The sequence below is a fragment of the Chiloscyllium plagiosum genome, unplaced genomic scaffold (assembly GCF_037043375.1).
Source record: "Chiloscyllium plagiosum isolate Xiang-an unplaced genomic scaffold, Cpla_swu_hap1 HiC_scaffold_44, whole genome shotgun sequence".
Classification (NCBI taxonomy): Eukaryota; Metazoa; Chordata; class Chondrichthyes; order Orectolobiformes; family Hemiscylliidae; genus Chiloscyllium; species Chiloscyllium plagiosum.
Window position 1 is genome coordinate 8,750,034 of NW_028270182.1, and position 18,868 is coordinate 8,768,901.

Here is an 18,868-nt window from a genome sequence, read left to right on the forward strand (position 1 = left end):
TAGTGGACAGCGAAGAGGGTTACCTCAGATTACAACAGGATCTGGACCAGATGGGCTAATGGGCTGAGAAGTGGCAGATGGAGTTTAATTCAGATAAATGCAAGGTGTTGCATTTTGGGAAAACAAATCTTAGCAGGACTTATATACTTAATGGTAAGGTCCTAGGGAGTATTGCTGAACAAAGAGACCTTGGAGTGCAGGTTCATAGCTCCTTGAAAATGGCGTCGCAGGTAGATAGGATAGTGAAGAAGGCGTTTGGTATGCTTTCCTTTATTGGTCAGAGCATTGAGTACAGGAGTTGGGAGGTCATGTTGCGGCTGTACAGGACATTGGTTAGGCCACTGTTGGAATATTGCGTGCAATTCTGGTCTCCTTCCTATCGAAAAGATATTGTGAAACTTGAAAGGGTTCAGAAAAGATTTACAAGGATGTTGCCAGGGTTGGAGGATTTGAGCTACAGGGAGAGGCTGAACAGGCTGGGACTGTTTTCCCTGGAGTGTCGGAGGCTGAGGGGTGACCTTATAGGGCAAAATTATGAGGGGCATGGATAGGGTAAATAGGCAAAGTCTTTTCCCAGGGGTCAGGGAGTCCAGAACTAGAGGGCATAGGTTTAGGGTGAGAGGGGAAAGATATAAAAGAGACCTAAGGGGCAACGTTTTCACGCGAGGGTGGTACGTGTATGGAATGAGCTGCCAGAGGAAGTGGTGGAGGCTGGTACAATTGCAACATTTAAAAGGCATTTGGATGGGTATATGAATCGGAAGGGTTTGGAGGGATATGGGCCGGGTGCTGGCAGGTGGGACTAGATTGGGTTGGGATATCTGGTCGGCATGGACGTGTTGGACCGAAGGGCCTGTTTCCATGCTGTACATCTCTATGACTCTATGACTAAGAGAGAGAGAGAGAGACAGAGGGAGAGAGAGATAGACAGTGAGGGAGAAAGACTGATGGAGAGGGATAGGGAGGGTGGAGAGAGAGAGAGACAGAGAGGAAGAGAGAGAGAGGAAGGAGAGGGAGAGAGAGAGACTGCGGTGACTTGTAAGAGAGATTGAGAGGGAGAGAGAGAGAGATGGGGACAGGGAGAGAGAGAAGGGGAGAAATGGAGGATGGAGAAACAGGGACAGAATATGGAGAGAGAGAGAATGGGAGAATCAGATTGGGAGGAGGGCGAGAGAGAGATGGAGGGAGAGAGGGAGAGTCCTCCTCTTTAGGGTTCACTGCAAGTGCTGAGGTAGCCCTACACTGTCCCCCATCAAACACTCCCAGGACTGGGACAGCATCGGCATAGATACAGAGTAAAGCTCCCTCTACACTGTTCCCCCCATCAAACACCCCCCAGGACAGGGATAGCATGGGGTTAGATATAGAGTGAGGCTCCCTCTACATCGTCCCCTGTCAAACTCTCCCCAGGACAGGGACAGCACGGGGTTAGACACAGAGTAAAGCTCTCTCTACACTGTCTACCCATTAAAAACTCCCAGGACAGGACAGCATGGGGTCAGATACAGAGTAAAGCTCCCCCTACACTGTCCCCCATCAAAAACTCCCAATACAAGGACAGCATGGGGTTAGATACAGAGTAAAGCTCCCTCTACAAGATGGAAGAAGGGTAAATAGCAACAGGAGAAGGTCAGTTGACTCATAGAGCTTGCTCTGCCATTCAATGTGATCACAGCTGACCCTCAAACTCAATAACCTTTTCTCACTTTAGCCCGTGGAACTATATTTAATTCCTTCAAGAAAACACCTATCCACTTTCTATGGCAGGATATTCCACAGTCTCCACCCTGTGGGTGAAGACGTCTCTCCTCGTCTTAGTCCCACCCCATCTCCTTTAGACTGTGATCTCTCGGCTGCCAACGGTTATCAGAAGCAGCCTTTCTCTGTTTACGCTGTCTAGTCTGGTTAGAATTTTATAGACCACTCCATCAGCACTAACCTGCTGACAGTGTGGTGCTCCCTCAGCAATGGTCCTCCAACACTGCTATTCCCTCAGCACTGACCCTCCTACAGACCGGCACTCCCTCAGCACTGGGCCTCTGACAGTCCGGCACTCCCTGAGCACTGACCCTCTGATAGTGCCCACTCCCTCAGCACTGACCCTCCGACAGTGCGGCACTCCCTCAGCACTGACCCTCTAACAGTGTGGTGCTCCCTCAGCACTGATCCTCTGACAGTCCGGCACTCCCTCAGCACTGACCCTCCGACAATGCAGCACACCCTCACCACTGACCCTCTGACAGTGCAGCACTCCCTCAGCATGACCCTCTGACCCTGCAGCACTCCCTCAGCACTAACCCTCTGACAGTGCAGCACTCCCTCTGCACTGACCCTCTGACAGTGCGGCACTCCCTCAGCACTAATCCTCTGACAGTGCAGCACTCCCTCTGTACTGACCCTCTGACAGTGCGGCACTCCCTCAGCACTGACCCTCTGACAGTGCCCATTCCCTCAGCACTGACACTCTGACAGTGCGGCACTCCCTCAGCACTGACCCTCTGACAGTGCCCATTCCCTCAGCACTGACACTCTGACAGTGCGGCACTCCCTCAGCACTGACCCTCCAACAATGCAGCACACCCTCAGCACTGACCCTCTGACAGTGCAGCACTCCCTCAGCACTGACCCTCTGACGTTGCGGCACTCCCTCAGCACTGACCCTCTGACAGTGCAGCACTCGCTCAGCACTGACCCTCTGACGTTGCGGCACTCCCTCAGCACTGACCCTCTGACAGTGCAGCACTCGCTCAGCACTGACCCTCTGACAGTGCAGCACTCCCTCAGCACTGACCCTCTGACAGTGCAGCACTCCCTCAGCACTGACCCTCTGACGTTGCGGCACTCCCTCAGCACTGACCCTCTGACAGTGCAGCACTCGCTCAGCACTGACCCTCTGACAGTGCAGCACTCCCTCAGCACTGACCCTCTGACAGTGTGGCACCCCCTCAGCACTGACCCCCTGACAGTGCGGCACTCCCTCAGCGCTCCTCAACACCGACCCTCAGAGTATGCAGTTCGTCCTCACTACAACTCCACACACTCTTGACCCTCTGAGCGAAGAAATTCCTCCTGAGCTCAGTCTGAAGTTGGCACCCCTTTACTCTGAGATGGTGCCCTCTGGCCCTAAGCTCTCCCAGCAGGGGGAAACATCCCTCAACGTTGACCCTTAAGGAATCTGCTACTTTTCAACGAGATTACCTGTGAAGCAGGTGACCGGGGTGATGGGGGCGGGTGTCATAATCGGAGTCACTTTGTCCCATAGGACAGGCACTGTGCAGGAATGTAGTCTCCAACGTATCGGTTACATGTGGGAACTCAGTCGTCCTGCCGTGCCAAGCTACTGGTGTGGCGGAGCCCACTAGCATCATCTGGCAGAAACAATCGACTGGCGGTGACTTGGTGGTGCATGGGCAGCCAGAAGACTCCATGGGCAATCGCCAAAGTGCCTGGTACAAGAACAGGACCATGCTACATCCCAACCATAACCTGACCCTCCAGAATGCCAAGCTGAACGACAGTGGCACCTACCTTTGTTTCATCCGCCCGAACCCCCAGCAGAAGAGTGAACTTTGCTCCATGGTTTCGCTGGGCGTCAGTCAAGGTAAGCAGCCTTTGTAGAATAGAAACGTAGAAATAGGAATAGGAGGAGGCCATTTGGCCCCTCGAGCTTGCTCCGCCATTCAATAGGATCTTGGCTGAATGTTGAGCTCAATTGCGTCCGGTGTGGAAACAAGCCCTTCGGCCCAACCAGTCCACACCAACCCTCCAAAGAGTAACCCACCCAGACCCATTTCCCTCTGACTAATGCACCTAGCACTACGGGCAATTTAGCATGACCAATTCACCTGACCTGCACATCTTTGGACTGTGGGAGGAAACTGGAGCACCCGGAGGAAACCCACGCAGACACGGAGGGAATGTGCAAACTCCACACGGATAGTCACCCAAGGCTGGAATCGAACTTGGGAAGCTAATGCTGTGAGGCAGCAGTGCTAATCACTGAGCCACCAAGCCACCTCCCTACTCTCGCCCTACTGCGAGTGGCACCGTGGCTGAGTGCTTAGCCCTGCTGACTCACAGCGCCAGGGACCCCAGTTTGATTCCAGCCTCGGGTGACTGTCTATGCGGAGCTTACACGTTCCCTTGGTATCTGCGTGGGTTTCCTCTGGGTGCTCTGGTTTCCTCCTGTCATGTGCAGTGTAGGGTGGATTGGCCATGCTAAATTGCCCAATGTGTGCAGGTTAGATGTATTAATCAGGGGTAAATGTAGATTAATAGGGGAATAAGTCTGGGTGGCTTATTCTTTGGAGGTTCATCAGTGGTGGGTAATTTGTTGGAGGGCTCTGTGAGGGACAGAATCGACATTTGGAAAGGCAAGGACTAATTAGGGATGGTCAGCATGGCTTTGTGCGTGGGAAGTAACTTGATTTGAGTTTTTTTGAAGAAGTGAGCAAATTGGTGAAGGCAGAGTGGCGGAAATGGGCGTTAGAAAGATACCGCATTGTAGACTTGTTAGCAAGGATCAGTCACAGGGATCCGGGGAGGGCCAGCCAATTCGATACTGACTTGGCTTGATGGTAGGAGACAGGAGGCTTGTTTTTCAGACTGGAGGCCTGTGACCAGCAGTGTGTCACAAGAATCAGTTCTGGGTCCACTGTCGTTTGCCATTTATCAAAACAATGATAAATTGTTTAGACAAATTTATCTAAATTTATAGTGGGTGGTGTGTGCATGGAATGAGCTGCCAGAGGAACTGCTGGAGTCTGGTACAATTGCAATATTTAAAAGGCATTTGAATGGATACATGAATAAGAAAGCTTTTAGCGGGACGTAGGTCAAACACAGGCAAATGGGACTAGTTTAGTTTGGTAAACCAGGTCAGCATGGACAAGTTGGGCTGAAGGGTCTGTTTCTGTGCCAAAGGGTTCGGTCCTTGGATTCCCCAGCTATTTACAATCCATGTTACCGACGTGGATACAAGGATAGAAGGCTGTACAGCCAAATTTGCAGACAACACTAAAATAGGCAGGACAATATATTGCAATGATGAAATAAGAATCTTACAAATGCATATAGATTGGTTAGGAGAGTGGGCGGAAATGTGGCAGATGGAGTGTAATGTGGATAAGCGTGAGGTTGTGCATTTCGGTTGGTTAAATGGGAAGATGACCTATTATCTAAATGGGGAGAGACTTAAAGGTGGTCAGGTGCAGAGGTTTCTGACTGTCTTTATTCATGAGTCCCAGAAAACTAGCATGCAGCTAAACAGATAATAAAGAAAATGAATTGCTTTTATAGCTAAAGGAATAGAATATAAAGGTAAGGAAGCATTGTTGCAACTGTACAAGCAACTGGTGAGACCACACCTGGAGTATTGTGCACAGTTTCGGTCTCTTTGTTTGAGGAAAGATGCAGTGGCATTGGAGGCATTTCGGAGGAGGTTCACTAGATCGATCCCAGAGATGAGGGGCTTGTCGTATGGAGATAGATTGAACAGACTAGGCCTATACTCTCTGTGATTTAGATGAATATGGGGATATCAAATGGAGGTATTCAAGATGATGAAAGGTGTGGATAAAGTAGACGTGGAGTGAATGCTTCCTCTTGCGGGACATTCTGGGTCGAGAGGTCACAGTCTTAGGATAAAGGGGAAGCAAATTTAAAACAGAGTTGGGGAGAAGCGAGTTCTCCCAAAGGATTGTGAATCCGTGAAATTCGCTACCCCAAAGTGCAGTGGATGCTGGGACAACGAGTAAATTTAAGGAGGAATTTGACAGATTTTTAATTGGTAATGTGTCGAAGAGATAGGGGGAGAAGGTAGGAAAATGGGGGTGAGGAGTGAATCAGCCATGATGGAATGGCTGAGCAGACTTGATGGGCCGAATGGCCTAATTCCATTCCTTTATCTTATGAATTTATGTATGATTCTTTGACAGGAGGTAAGGAACACAATGGGAGGAAATTTCTTTGGGATTCTCCCTCCCAGAGGCTCCATTGGCAGATTGATCTGAATGAATGGGAGGATGTGGGAGCCCAGGATCGATCATGTCAGGATTAAAAATGGCGGAGGGAGATGAATGGTCCTCCCATCTATTCTCTTCTGCTTCCGACATGAGGATGTATTGAGTCCCTCCTGCTGTGACGCTGTTGTTCTCCTGTCTTTGCAGACGCCGATGTTTTCTGGGCAGTGCACTCCGAGGTCAGAGCGAAACATGGGGAAGAGCTGAGTTTTCACTGGGGCTTGAACCTGCACTGTATCACCACTGACGACCTGGGAGTGAACTGCGGGATCCACAACTCTACCGAGCAGCGCCGCTTCGAGCTGCGGAGAGTGGGGGCAGCCGGAGGAGCCCGCTCCGAGCTCCCCGTCCTGATCCTGGAAGAGGCCGGCGGATTGGCCAGCTTCCGCGTGCCGGGCTTCTCCTTCGGGCGGCCAGGGGGTGCCATCGAGTGTTGCCTGGACAACGGCAGGAAGGAGGTGTGTGCCCGCGCCAGGGTCAACATCATGGGTACGTTGGATCGGAGCGCCTGCACGATCAGCCCTGTCCCCTCCCCACCCCCATCCCAACTGCACCATCATTTGCCAACAGAGGCCAATTGGCCCGTCAATTCCCAGGCTGTCCCCCTACTGAGCGACCTAGTCAGTCCCCTTCCCCCGTGTCCCTTCCCAATTTCTTCTCAAACTCCATCACGTTCACTTCCATAGTCCTCCAACCAGCCTCACTTCCAGGCCATGATTTCTCACTGATTGAAAGTTCTTCTCTGTATCTCCATTGCAACCCTTCCTCTGAGTTCAGGCCAGTAATCAGCATCTTATTTTCTCTGCTATATCTCTGCAAGGTCATAATCTTGGCCAGGCCTCAATCAAATCTCCCCTTGGCCCCTTTTTACCTGAGGAGACCAACCCTAGTTCTTCCAATGTATGATCAGAATTCCCAATTTCCTGAACTGATCCAAGTAAATCTCCTCCACCCATGTGGCTTTGAAGGAACTTCCATTCCACCTTGAGTGAACTGGGTGCAATACATTCTGGAGCACCCCACCCCCCCATCCCCTCCCTCCTCCAGCCATTCAACACTTCTCCACTTAGAGTCATAGAGTCATACAGATGTACAGCATGGAAACAGACCCTTCGGTCCAACCCATCCTTGCCGACCAGATATCCCAACCCGATCTAGGCCCACCTGCCAGCACCCGGCCCATATCCCTCCAAACCCTTCTTATTCATATACCCATCCAAATGCCTCTTAAATGTTGCATTTGTACCAACCTCCACCACTTCCTCTGGCAGCTCATTCCATACACGCATCACCCTCTGTGTGAAAAAGTTGTCCCGTAGGTCTCTTACATCTTTCCCCTCTCACCCTAAACCTATGCCCTCTAGTTTTGGACTCCCCAACTCCAGGGAAAAGACTTTGCCTATTTACCCTATCCAGGCCCCTCATAATTTTGTAAATCTCTATAAAGTCACCCCTCAGCCTCCAATGCTCCAGGGAAAGCAGCCCCAGCCTGTTCAACCTCTCCCTAATTAGTTCATGTCTAAATGCAACAAGCTCTGGACGATATCCAGGTTTGGGCAGACAAGTGGCAAAGAACATTCATGACACATAAATGCCAGGTTGTGACCATCCCCAACAAGAGAGATTCGAACGATCAGCCCATGCCGTTAGTGGTGTTGCCATCAATGAAACCTCCCCAATATCAACATCCTGGGGGCTACCATTGCCCAGAAACTGCGCACAGTGGCTACAAAGGAGAAAGTGAGGACTGCAGATCAGAGTCGAGAGCATGGCGCTGGAAGAGCACAGCAGGTCAGGCAGCATCCCAGGAACAGGAGAATCGATGATTCAGGATTCCTGATGAAGGACTTCTGCCCGAAACGTTGATTCTCCTGCTCCTTGATGCTGTCTGACCTGCTGTGCCTTTCCAGCACCAAACTCTCTACAGCGGCTACAAATGCAAGTTAGAATACTGCAGCGGGTAGGTCATTTCCTGACTCTCCGAAGCCTGTCCACCATCGACAAGGCACAACTCAGGAGAGTGAGGGGATACTCCCCACTTGCCCCTGGATAGTGAGCAGCTCCAACAACACTCAAGAAGCTTGACACCATCCAGGGACAAAGCAGCCCCCGCTCGATTTGCATCAAATCCACAAGCATCCCCTCCCTCCACCACCAACGCTCAGTAGCAGCAGTGTGTACCGTCTGCAAGATGCGCTGCAGAAACTCACCAAAAATCCTCAGACAGCACCTTCCAAACCTATGGTCACTTCCATCGAGAAGGACAAGAGCAGCAGATACTTGGGAACACCACCCCCTGCAAGTTCCCCTCTGAGCCCCTCACCATCCCGACTTATCATAGATAAGGCCCGTCAAAAAGGCCCTTTGGCCTATCAAGTCTGCACTGACAATAACCGCCACTAAAAGTGCACTCATCCCAATTTCCTGCACTTGTCCTATACCCTTGAATGTTGTGATATTTGAAGAAAGTACTCTTCCAAATATTTTTTCGTTACCTTCCTAGGCAATGCATTCCGGATTCCCACCACCCACTGAGTGTAAAGGTGTTTTCCCCAAATCCCCTCTGAATCTCCTGACCCTTACCTTAAAAATGCGCCCGCTCATGATTGACCCCTCAACCAAGGGGAACTGCTGCTCTCGATTCACTCTGTCCATACCCCTCAGAATCTTACACACCTCAATCATGTCTCCCCTCAGTTTTCTCTGCTCGAGAGAAAACAACCTAAGCCTATCTAGTCTCTCCTTGTAGCTCAATGTCTCCATCCTGGTGAACCTCCTCTGTAAGCCCTCCAGTGCTATCCCATCCTTTCTGTCCTGAGGTGACCAGAACTGCACACAGTCCTCCAACTGTGGCCGAACCAAAACTCTGTATATTATCTCCTTACTCCTTATACGCTATGCCACAACTGAGGATAGCAAATATCCCATACGTCTTCTTAACTATCTGATTCACGTGCTCTGCTGTCTTCAGGGATCTGTGAATAATTACCCCAAGAGCCCTCTATTCCGACCCAGTGTCCTACCATTCATTAAATACTCCATCATCTTGTTTCTTCATCCAAAGTGCAACACCGCACACTTAGAGTCATAGTCATAGAGATGTACAGCATGGAAACAGACCCTTCGGTCCAACCCATCCATGCCGACCAGATATCCCAACACAATCTAGTCCCACCTGCCAGCACCCGGTCCATATCCCTCCAAACCCTTCCTATTCATGCACCCATCCAAATGCCTCTTAAGTGTTGCAATTGTATCAGCCTCCACCACTTCCTCTGGCAGCTCATTCCATACACGTACCACCCTCTGCCTGAAAACGTTGCCTCTTAGGTCTCTTTTATACCTTTCCCCTCTCACCCTAAATTATGCCCTCTAGTTCTGGACTCCCCAACGCCAGGGAAAAGACTTTGCCTATTTATCCTATCCATGCCCCTCATAATTTTGTAAACCTCTATAAGGTCACCCCTCAGCCTCTGACGCTCCAGGGAAAACAGCCCCAGCCTGTTCAGCCTCTCCCTATAGCTCAAATCCTCCAACCCTGGCAACATTATCAGGCTTAAACACCATCTGCCATTGGTCTGCGCATTTGACTGACCTATCCATATCTTCCTATAATCTACAACCATGTTCTTTGCTTTTCACCATTTTACCAATCTTGGTGCCATCTATAGATTTGCTTAATGTTCCCCCCACATTTTCATCCATATCATTTATGTCTATAACAAACAATAATTTGGAGATATATCGGCCAAAATCCTGCAACTCCCTCCCTAACGGATGCTGCATCTGGCGTGCAGGTTTTATGACTTTAGAGTTTCACTTGGCCAGTGTACCCAACATCCCTTGCTGTTTGGCCCTGTGTTAGGGATCCATACACCACACAGGACTGCAGCGGTTCAAGAAGGCAGATCCCCCCCTGCCTTCTCAAGGGGCAATTAGGGACTGGGCGACAAAACCTGGAATTGAAAATCTAATGATAATCATTACTGACTGTAGGGAAAAAAAACGTCTGATTCCACACACAAAGTGGGACAGAGGGGTCTGGAACTCTCTTCCATAAACAGCAGTGGATCAGTTGTTAATTTTACATCTGAGATAGATAAAGTTTTGTTTAGCAAAAGGTGTGAAGGCATCTGGGCCAAAGGCAGGTATAGGGAGTAAGGCTATGACCAGTGAGTGGCGGAACAGGCTCAAGAGGCTGAATGGCCTACTCCTGTTCCGCTTGCTCACAACCTGTGTATACATAAGAAAAGTAAGAAGAGTGGGGGAGTTTAGAGACAGGGTGGCAATGACTGGGAGATTAGCAGAGAGAATGAGCAGATGTTATCCTAATGTTAACCATTCCCCCATTGAAAGCATTGGCACCATATGCCATTGAGGTGGACCAATGATTCAGGGAGGGTTGATAAAGATGTGCAGGTTAGGGTGGATTGGCCACGCTAAATTGTTCAGGGATGTGTGGGTTAGGTGCATTAGGCGAAAGTGAGGACTGCGGTTGCTGGAGATTAGAGTCAAGATTAGAGTGGTGCTGGAAAAGCACAGCAGGTCAGGCAGCATCCGAGGAGCAGGAAAAGTCGACGTTTCAGGCAGGAGTCCTTCATCAGTTAGGTGCATTAGATCAGATTACTTACAGCGTGGAAGCAGGCCCTCTGGCCCAACAAGTCCACACCGACCCTCCGAAGAGCAATCCACCCAGATCCATTCACCCCTTCACCTAACACTACGGGCAACATAGCATGGCCAATTCACCTAACCTGCACATTTTTTGGACGGTGGGAGGAAGCCAGAGCACCCGCAGGAAACTCGCACAGACACGGGGAGAATGTGCACACTCCACACAGACGGTTGCCTGAGGTGGGAATTGAACCCAAGTCCCCGGCGCTGTGAGGTAGCAGTGCTAACCACTGTGCCACCGTGCTGCCCATAGTCAGAGGTAAATGGCTAATGCACTAATGGGGTAGGGGAGTGGTCTGGGAGGGTTACTGTTCGGAGGGTCAGTGTGGGCTGTTGGGCTGAATGGCCTGTTTCAACACTTAGGTGTTTTATGATTCTATGAAAACACTGTGTCTGTGTGAGCCTGACTCTGCCCATTCATGCTTTTTTTTGTCTTTAAAAGCTCCAAAGCTATTTACTTTTCTTTCTATGGTGCAGACATCTCATAACCAGATTTACAGCAGTCCTGTTCAGGAGAAAAATGACAGGACCAATCCTTCCTAAAGACACTTCTTGTCATTTAGTTTTTTGAAAAAGTAACCGAAAAGATAGATGAGGCCAGAGCGGTAGGTATTGGTCACTTGGACTTCAGTAAAGCCTTCAACAAGCTTCTGCACGGTCAACCAGTTCGAAAGCTAGATCATAGGGGATTCAGGGTGAGTTTGCCAATTGGATACAGAATTGGCTCGATAATAAGAGACAGAGGATAGTGGTGGAGGATCGTTTTCCAAACTGGAGACCTGGTACCAATAGTGTGCCACAGAGATTGGTGCTGGGTCCACCTTTGTTTGTCATTTAAATTGAATCCTGACAGCGTGAAAACAGGCCAATTGGCCCAACAAATCCACACCATCCCTCTGAAGGGTAGCCCACCCCAACCCATTCCACTACCCTATTACTCTACATTTACACCTAACTAATGCGCCTAACCTACACATGCCTGAACACTATAGGCAACTTAGCATGGCCAATTCACCTAACCTGCACATTTTTGCACTGTGGGAGGAAACTGGAGCGCCCGAAGGAAACCCACGCAGACATAGAGAGAATGTGCAAACTCCACACACAGTCAGTCGCCCGAGGCTGGAATCGAACCTGGGTCCCTGATGCTGTGAGGCAGCAGTGCTAACTAACCACTGAGCCACCCTGCCGCCCTACGTGATGCCTCACCAGCATCGTGTGCGACTGCAACGTGACATCCCAACTCCTACACTCAAAAGTCAGAGTAACAAAGGCAAGCGTGCTAAACATCTTCTTAACCACCCTGTCTACATGTGAGGCAAACATCAAAGAATCATGTACCTGAACCCCTAGGTCCCTCTCTGTTCTACAACACTACCCAGGGCCCTACGTTTAATCGTACAAGCCCTCCCCTCGTTTGTTTTACCAAAATGCAACACCTTGCATTTATCCAAATTAAACTCCATCTGCCACTCTGCCCATTGACACAAACGATCAAGATCTCTTTGTAATCTTAAATAATCTTCCTCCCTGTTCAGTAATGTTGGTGTCATTCATAAAGTTACTAACCATGCTTTCTATTTTGGTAAAATCATCAAGGACAGGGCTTGTACAATTAAAACGAGGGCCCTGGCTGGTGTTGTAGAATAGAGAGATCAAGGGGTTCAGGTACATAATTCTTTGATGTTTGCATCAATGTAGACAGGATGGTTCAGAAGGCGTTTAGCCCGCTTGCCTTCATTACTTAGAATTTTGAGTGTGGGAGGTGGGATGTTATGTTGCAGTTGTACAAGATGCTGGTGAGGTGTCTTCTGAAGCACTGTGCACTTCTGGTCACCCTGTTGTAGGAAGGATATTGGAGAGGGTTCAGAAGAGATTTACCAGGATGTTGCTGGTTATAAGGAGAGGCTAGGCAGGCTGGGATTTTTTTTTCCACTGGAACGTAGGAGATGACTTCACAGAGATTTATAAAATCGGAAGGTGTATAGGTAAGGTGAATGCCAGGTGTATTTTCCTTAAGGTGGAGAATTTCAAGACGAGGGAGAAAGATTTAAAAAAGGACGTGGGGGCAGACGTTTTACACGGAGAGTGGTTCGTGTGTGGAGGGAACTTCTTGAGGAAGTGGGGGATGCGGGTACAACGTTTAAAAGACATTTGGATAAATTCATGAACGGGAAAGGTTTGGAGGGATATGGGCCAGGAGCAGGGCAGGTGGGGACTAGTTTAGTTTGGGATTTTGGTCTGCACGGACTGGTTGGGCCGAAGGGTCTGTTTCCGTGCTGTGGGACTGTATGACAGCGGGGGGACAGGAGCAGAGACGAAGAGAAATGTGTTCATCCAGGTGGTGAGGATTAGAACAGAACAGCACAGTATCAGGCCCTTCAGCCCACGATATTGTGCTGAATTAAACTAATCCCTTCTGCCTGCTCCTGGCTTTTATCTCTCCAAATATTTCCCTTTCATCTACTTATCCAAACATCTTTTAAACATTGTAACTGTACCCGCTCCACCACTTCCTCTGGAAGTTCATTCCACACACGAACGTGGTCCATATCCCTCTATTCCTCACATATTCAAGTGCTTATCTAAAAGCTCCTGAAATGCTCCTATTGTATCTGCCTCTATCACCACCCCTGGCAGCACATTCCAGACTCCTATCACTCTCGAATGTTCTCAGCCTGCTCTGATCTCATGCGTTCTTATACCGACAGGGTCCACAAACAGCACTGGCTCAACACACCGGGGACGCCATCAACTCTTAACCTTGTTGCTGCTGACCTTCGTCATGGTTACTTTGTGAAAATAAGGGACTTTTTCAGCAGAACTGGTGATAGCTGAGCACAGATGAGGATGCAAATCTGCTTCCCCAAATGTCAGAGAGAGGAAGCAGCCTCTGCCTTCTCTTATAAGTCAAATGTTTACAGCACAGGAAGAGGTCAGTCAATCCTTCCGCAGTTTCCAGTTCTGAGCCCGTTCGGAGGAGGTTGATCATCACCATGTTGTCGAAATAAAGGTTTCAGGTTTTAACTGATTCTGACACGGCTCCGTGCCACACACGCACTGCATCTCGGGAGTCCCGAAGACGGGTCAATACCAGAAACGTTGACTTCTGCACCTCCTGATGCTGCCTGGCTTGCTGTGTTCTTCCAGCCTCCTGCCTGTCTACCTTGGATCCCAGCATCTGCAGTTTTTTTTTCTGTCTCGGGGAAAGCAGAAGGTTGGCTGGAGGAACTCCAGCTGAAGTCTGGGAGCAACACCGAGAGAAGGAACAGCGACGGACCCCACTGCAGCTATACCGCAGATCTTGGAAGTTTCATAGAGTCCCTATAGTGTAGAAACAGGCCCTTCAGCCCAACAAGTCCATACTGACTCTCTGAAGAGAATCCCATCCAGACCCGTTGCCCTGTTACTCTACATTTACCCCTGACTAATGCACCTAACTCACACATTCCTGGACACTATGGGCAATTTAGCATGGCCAATCCACCCTAACCTGTGCGTATATGAATAGGAAGGGTTTGGAGGGATATGGGCTGGGTGGTGGCAGGTGGGACCAGATTGGGTTGGGGTATCTGGTCAGCATGGACAAGTTGGACTGAAGAGTCTGTTTCTGCGTTGTACATCTCTGTGACTATAACCTGCACATTCATGGACACTAATGCATGGCCAATCCACCATAACCTGCACACTCTAGCACCGCCAATCCACCCTAACCTGCACATCTTTGAATTGTGGGAGGAAACCAGAGCACCCAGAGGAAACCCACGCAGACATGGGGAGAATGTGAAACTCCACAGACAGATACCCCAAGGTTGGAATCGAACCCAGGTCCCTGACGCTGTGAGACAACAGTGCTAACCACAGAGCCACCATGCCATCCCGCGCTGGGAAGATTGTCCTTGCCCCCAGGGTCTCCTTGCCCCTCGTGACATTTTCTGCCATTTCAGCTACTCCTGCTTCAGAGTCGCAGGTTCGAATCCCTCTCTGTGGCAGAGCTTGGGGGTGGGGGGATGGGGGTGCAAGAAGGTAAACTTGATTGATTGATTGTCACGCATACCAAAGTACAGTGACAAGAATTGTTTACGAGCAGACCACAGTGAGCAAAGGATGCACAGATGAAATACACTCAGACAGAGGCACACAGGGCATTCCCTGGGCAAGATCAACTTGGCTCAGAGGAGCATGGGAAAATGTCAAGGATGGACAAGGGAATTAACGCCCCCCCCCCCCCCCCCCCCCTGCCAATAGCTACCTCTCTCCAGAAGGAGGGAGAACGCAAGAGTTAACGATCTGGCCATTGTCACATTACTCCTCTGTGGGATCTTGCTGTGCAGATGACGACGGTTCCCAGTGCCGCGGCAGCGCCAAGACTTCGGATCTGGTTCCTGACTCTTTCTGGAGCGTAGGACCCGGAATTAAAACCCAACCTGACAGCGACTGCACTGTCGATGTTCGTAAAAGTCGCCCCCCCCCACCTTCTGGCCCTCCCATTCAGGAGGCAAATCCACTCTCCCTCACCTGCTCAGGGCCTACACGTGACTCCAGACCTGAAGGCGTTAACACGTAACTGCCCTCTAAGATGGTCCACTCGGTTCCAAGGGGCTGCAGTTAGGGATAGGGGTCTTGACAGCAATCGCATGGAATGGTTGACAAAACAAAGTTCCGGAAGGGCGCTATACCAATTCAAAGTCTTTTCTCCTCTCTATTTCCTTTCTCTTCCCCTCAGGAAGTCTCTGGATTGTGTCCACTGAGTTTTAATTCTCAGCTACACTAGGAACTGATGATAATCAGAGGGTTCAAGGGTTAAGCTTTCAGGAGGAACATTAAGAAGTAAGAACAGGGGGAGGCCATTCACCCCCTCGAATCTGCTCTGCCTCGAACACCATCAGTACTGATCTTATCTTGGCCTCAATTCCACTCTGCTGCCTGCTCTCCACAGCCCCTTTAACCTGTTACTAATTAAAAATCTGTCTCCTCCTTACGTTTACCCAGCTTCCATAGCACTCTGGACGAGTGAATTGCACAGATTCCTCACCCTTTGAGAGAAGTAATTCTTCCCCATCTCTGTTTTAAATCTGCCATCCCTTGTCCCAAAACTGTGACCTCTCGTTCCAGATCGTCCTACACAGGGAATCACCCTCTCTACATCAATTTTGTCAATCCCCTTTCGCATCTTATAGACCTCAGTTATATCTTCTCTCCTTCTTCTAAACACCAGACAGTATACAGCACTCCCCATCTCTGTTCATAAGACATTCTTTGTCTCTGGAATCAATCTGGTGAATCTGCTCTGAGTTGCCTCCAATGTGTGAACTGTTAATGGCTAGTCCTCCCAGTCTTGCTGGATAGAGCCAGCAATGTGAGAGCAAGCCATTTTTGGACTATCTAGTCCACACCGACCCTGTGAACAGTATCATGTTCAAGTCGTTTTGCCTAATCTGTGGCTTTTTCATTTACCAGTTATTTTTCTTTGCAACCAGCACTCACACTTCAACAGTGGTTGAGAAGTTTACAGTTTGCGAATGGAACAATTCTACATGAGACTGCTTCCCACTCTCCAGTCGGTATTAATCAGAACTCACACCTTGCATGTGTTAAAAACCCCGTTGTAAGGTTTACTGAAAGTTGCATCTGACCAGACCTTTGGTGACAGTACCTTTGGTTGTGGGTGTAAAAGCAGTCCACTGCTGATAGAATCTGCATGATCTCCCTCCGCAAGGACTGTGCAGCTCAAGAAAGAGGCCATTCCACCATCTGAATCCCTCCAGTATGGGAACAGGCCATTCGGCCCAACAAGTCCACACCAACCTTCTGAACAGTAACCCAGCCAGATCCATTCCCCTACCCTAACTAATACACCAATATATCCCTGGACATATGGGCAATTTCCCATGGTCAATCCGCCCTAACCTGCACATCTTTGGAGTGTGGGAGGAAACCGGAGTACCCGGAGGTTACTCATGCAGACACGGGGAGAACGTGCAAACTCCACACCAACAGTCGACTGAACCTGAGTCCCTGGCACTGTGAGGCAGGGGTGTTAACCGCTGAGCCACTGTGCCCACCCCTGGTCCAGTCTCTCCTCACCTCCTCTTCATCTCACCCCTTCTCCCAGAAGCAAAACACTGCGGGGGATCGGGAACATAAATGGAGAGCTGCTGGAGAAACTCAGCAGGTCTGGCATGATTTGAAGGAGGGAGCATTTAGCCCCTTAAGCCTGTTCCAACATTCACCAGCTGATCCCTGGCCTAACTCCACTTTTTGGTCCATATCCCCTTAGTTTAACACAAAATTATCAATCTCTGATTTAATATTTTTTATTCATTCACAGGGCATCACTGGCTACGCCCAGAATTTATTGCCCATCCCTAATTGCCCAAAGGGCAGTTAAGAGTCAACTGTATTGCTGTGGGTCTGGAGTCACGTGTAGGCCAGACCAGGTAAGGATGTCTGTTTCCTTTCCTAAAGGATATTAGTGAAGGGGTTTTACCCTGATAATCAACACATGATCATCATTGACCTATTAATTCCAGATCTTTTTTAGTTACTGAATTCAAACTCCATTCTTTGTGGTGCAGTTGGACCAGAACATTCCCTGGGTTTCTGGATTAACAATCCAACGATAATAAGACAAGACTGATACCTCCCCAATGAATGCGATCATTGAATGAACAACTGACTCAGCATCCATTGGTGTTTGTGGAAGAGAGTCCCAAACCTCTCCCACCCTCTGTGTGTAGACGTACTGCCTAACGTCTCACCTGAATAGTCTGGCCCTGATTCTTGATTGAACCAGTTTAAAATCTATCGGGAGCTCCCCAGCAATCCCGGTAACAAGAGGACAGAGTGCCAGTCTAGTCAATAATTTTTTAATCAGCTTAACAACTCAGTTCATGCAAGTGTGTCACAATCCTCAGGTCCACCACCTCTATAATGTCGAATATATGCAGTGTTCCCAGTGTGGTATAGAGACCTGACTGCACACAGTGTTCCCAGTGTGGTATCGAGACCGGACTGTACACTGTGCTCCCAGTGTGATATAGAGACCGGACTGTATACAGTGTTCCCAGTGTGGTATTGAGATCGGACTCTACACAGTTTAGTATACAGATCAGACTGTACACAGTATAATATAGACACTGGACTGTACACAGTGCTCTCAGTGTAATATAGAGACCGGACTGTACACAGTGCCTTCAGTGTAATATAGACACTGGACTGTACACAGTGCTCTCAGTGTGATATAGAGACCAGACTGGACATTGTGCTCCCAGTGTAGTATAGAGACTGGCCTGTGCCCAATGCTCCCAGTGTGGTATAGAGACCGGACTGTACACAGTGTAATGTAGAGACCGGACTGTACACAGTGTGATATAGAGACCAGACTGGACACAGTGCTCCCAGTGTGGTATAGAGACCGGACTGTACACAGTGCAATATAGAGACCGGACTGGACACAGTGCTCCCAGTGTGATATAGAGACCAGACTGTACACAGTGTGATATAGAGACCAGACTGGACACAGTGCTCCCAGTGTGGTATAGAGACCGGACTGTACACAGTGTAATGTAGAGACCGGACTGTACACAGTGCTCCCAGTGTGATATAGATACCGGACTTTACAGTGTGAGATATGGAGACCAGACTGGACACAGTGCTCCCAGTGTGGTATAGAGACCGGACTGTACACAGTGCAATATAGAGACCGGACTGGACACAGTGCTCCCCGTGTGATATAGAGACCAGACTGTACACAGTGTGATATAGAGACCAGACTGGACACAGTGCTCCCAGTGTGGTATAGAGACCGGACTGTACACAGTGTAATGTAGAGACCGGACTGTACACAGTGCTCCCAGTCTGATATAGAGACCAGACTGTACACAGTGCTCCCAGTGTGATATAGAGACCGGACTGTACACAGTGCTCCCAGTGTGATATAGAGACCGGACTGTACACAGTGCTCCCAGTGTGATATAGAGACAGGACTGTACACAGTGCTCCCAGTGTGGTATAGAGACTGGACTGTACACAGTGCTCCCAGTCTGATATAGAGACCGGACGGTACACAGTGCTCCCAGTGTGATATAGAGACTGGACTGTACACAGTGCTCCCAGTGTGATATAGAGACCAGACTGTACATAGTGCTCCCAGTGTGATATAGAGACCGGAC

General features: G+C 49.4%; 1 protein-coding gene across 2 annotated transcripts in view; it reads left to right on the plus strand.

The window, feature by feature from the left end:
• Window positions 1-13,721, plus strand: part of LOC122544428 (uncharacterized) — a 53,258-nt gene extending 39,537 nt beyond the window's left edge. Inside the window, exons 3-5 of one of the 2 annotated variants that reach the window (XM_087982689.1) lie at window positions 3,263-3,601; window positions 6,168-6,478; window positions 13,406-13,721. In XM_087982689.1, coding sequence (XP_087838815.1) covers window positions 3,263-3,601; window positions 6,168-6,478; window positions 13,406-13,456 — 701 coding nt within the window. In that variant the 3' untranslated portion in view covers window positions 13,457-13,721. Of the gene's footprint in view, window positions 1-3,262; window positions 3,602-6,167; window positions 6,510-13,405 lie in introns of both variants that reach the window. The other variant, XM_087982688.1, reaches the window with a different exon arrangement.
• The last annotated feature ends 5,147 nt before the right edge of the window (window positions 13,722-18,868 follow it).